The following is an 889-nucleotide window of genomic DNA, read 5'->3' as shown; positions in this document are numbered from 1 at the left end:
AAACGTAGACTTTTGCTTCAACTTCAGGCGAACAGCTCCTCTGCGGATACCCGACAACCTTACCCGAACGCCTTCAGACCAAAATACTGCAAAAATCCTTAAAAAAAAAGATAGATTCACCTCCAGCCCCACAAATACCACCTAATATAAAACCCGCAGAGAGGAAAAAACAACTCTATGAAATCCAAACAATAAAATCAACCCCCTGATTTAAACAAAAAGCAAGGAAAAGAAAAATATTAAAAAATCTCTACAACGCGACCCGGGTTTATCGAGCAGAATCACCCACGTTGTAGTCGGTACCCAACGTGGTGTCAACTCCGGGTCTATTTATGTTCTATTTTTCTCCTCTGCGGCGCGATATAAGGTATGATATTAGTTGGATGAGGGTCTGACACCAAGCCATGATCCTTAAGCGTTGTTTAAATAGGGTGAAAAGGTATTCTTTTGGGTAAAAACGGAGTGATAAGATACGTGAATGTGTTCAAGAGGGAAGGGTCCCGATTTCAAGACACAGATTTTACAGTGATTAGCGTCAATATTCCGTTTTAATTTTCATTCCAGGACACGATGAAGTTCAAGAGGACGAGCGGGAAGGGCAAGAGGTGGAAGAAAGGAGACAGCTGCGTGTCCAATCCCGAGAACACGAAATTTAGAGAGGCGGCGAGGGGCAGATTTTTTCAGAAGGTTGAAGGTAAGAATAAAAATTTCTGTTTCTGTTTCCTTGCGGGTTTTATGATTTTTTTTTTTTTATTGTGGTAGTTGTTCAGGTGGGGGACTGAAGGTTATGTGTATGAACGTTCTTGATCGGAATTTAAAAAATAATAATGATAAAATAAAAAATGTTACCAGAAGGAGGATTTATAGTTTTTTGACTCGTTCTTTTCAG

The 889-nt window shown here is 39.9% G+C and overlaps 1 protein-coding gene across 1 annotated transcript in view; it reads left to right on the top strand.

The window, feature by feature from the left end:
• The first annotated feature begins 213 nt into the window (after positions 1-213).
• Positions 214-889, top strand: part of LOC119586112 (RRP12-like protein) — a 12,127-nt gene continuing 11,451 nt past the window's right edge. Inside the window, exons 1-2 of the mRNA XM_037934803.1 lie at positions 214-367; positions 565-694. Coding sequence (XP_037790731.1) covers positions 571-694 — 124 coding nt within the window. The 5' untranslated portion in view covers positions 214-367; positions 565-570. The remainder of the gene's footprint in view (positions 368-564; positions 695-889) is intronic.

Source organism: Penaeus monodon, chromosome 21, assembly GCF_015228065.2.
Source record: "Penaeus monodon isolate SGIC_2016 chromosome 21, NSTDA_Pmon_1, whole genome shotgun sequence".
Classification (NCBI taxonomy): domain Eukaryota; kingdom Metazoa; phylum Arthropoda; class Malacostraca; order Decapoda; family Penaeidae; genus Penaeus; species Penaeus monodon.
The sequence above is the reverse complement of the archived record's forward strand: the minus strand, read 5'-3'. Positions and strand labels throughout refer to the sequence as shown.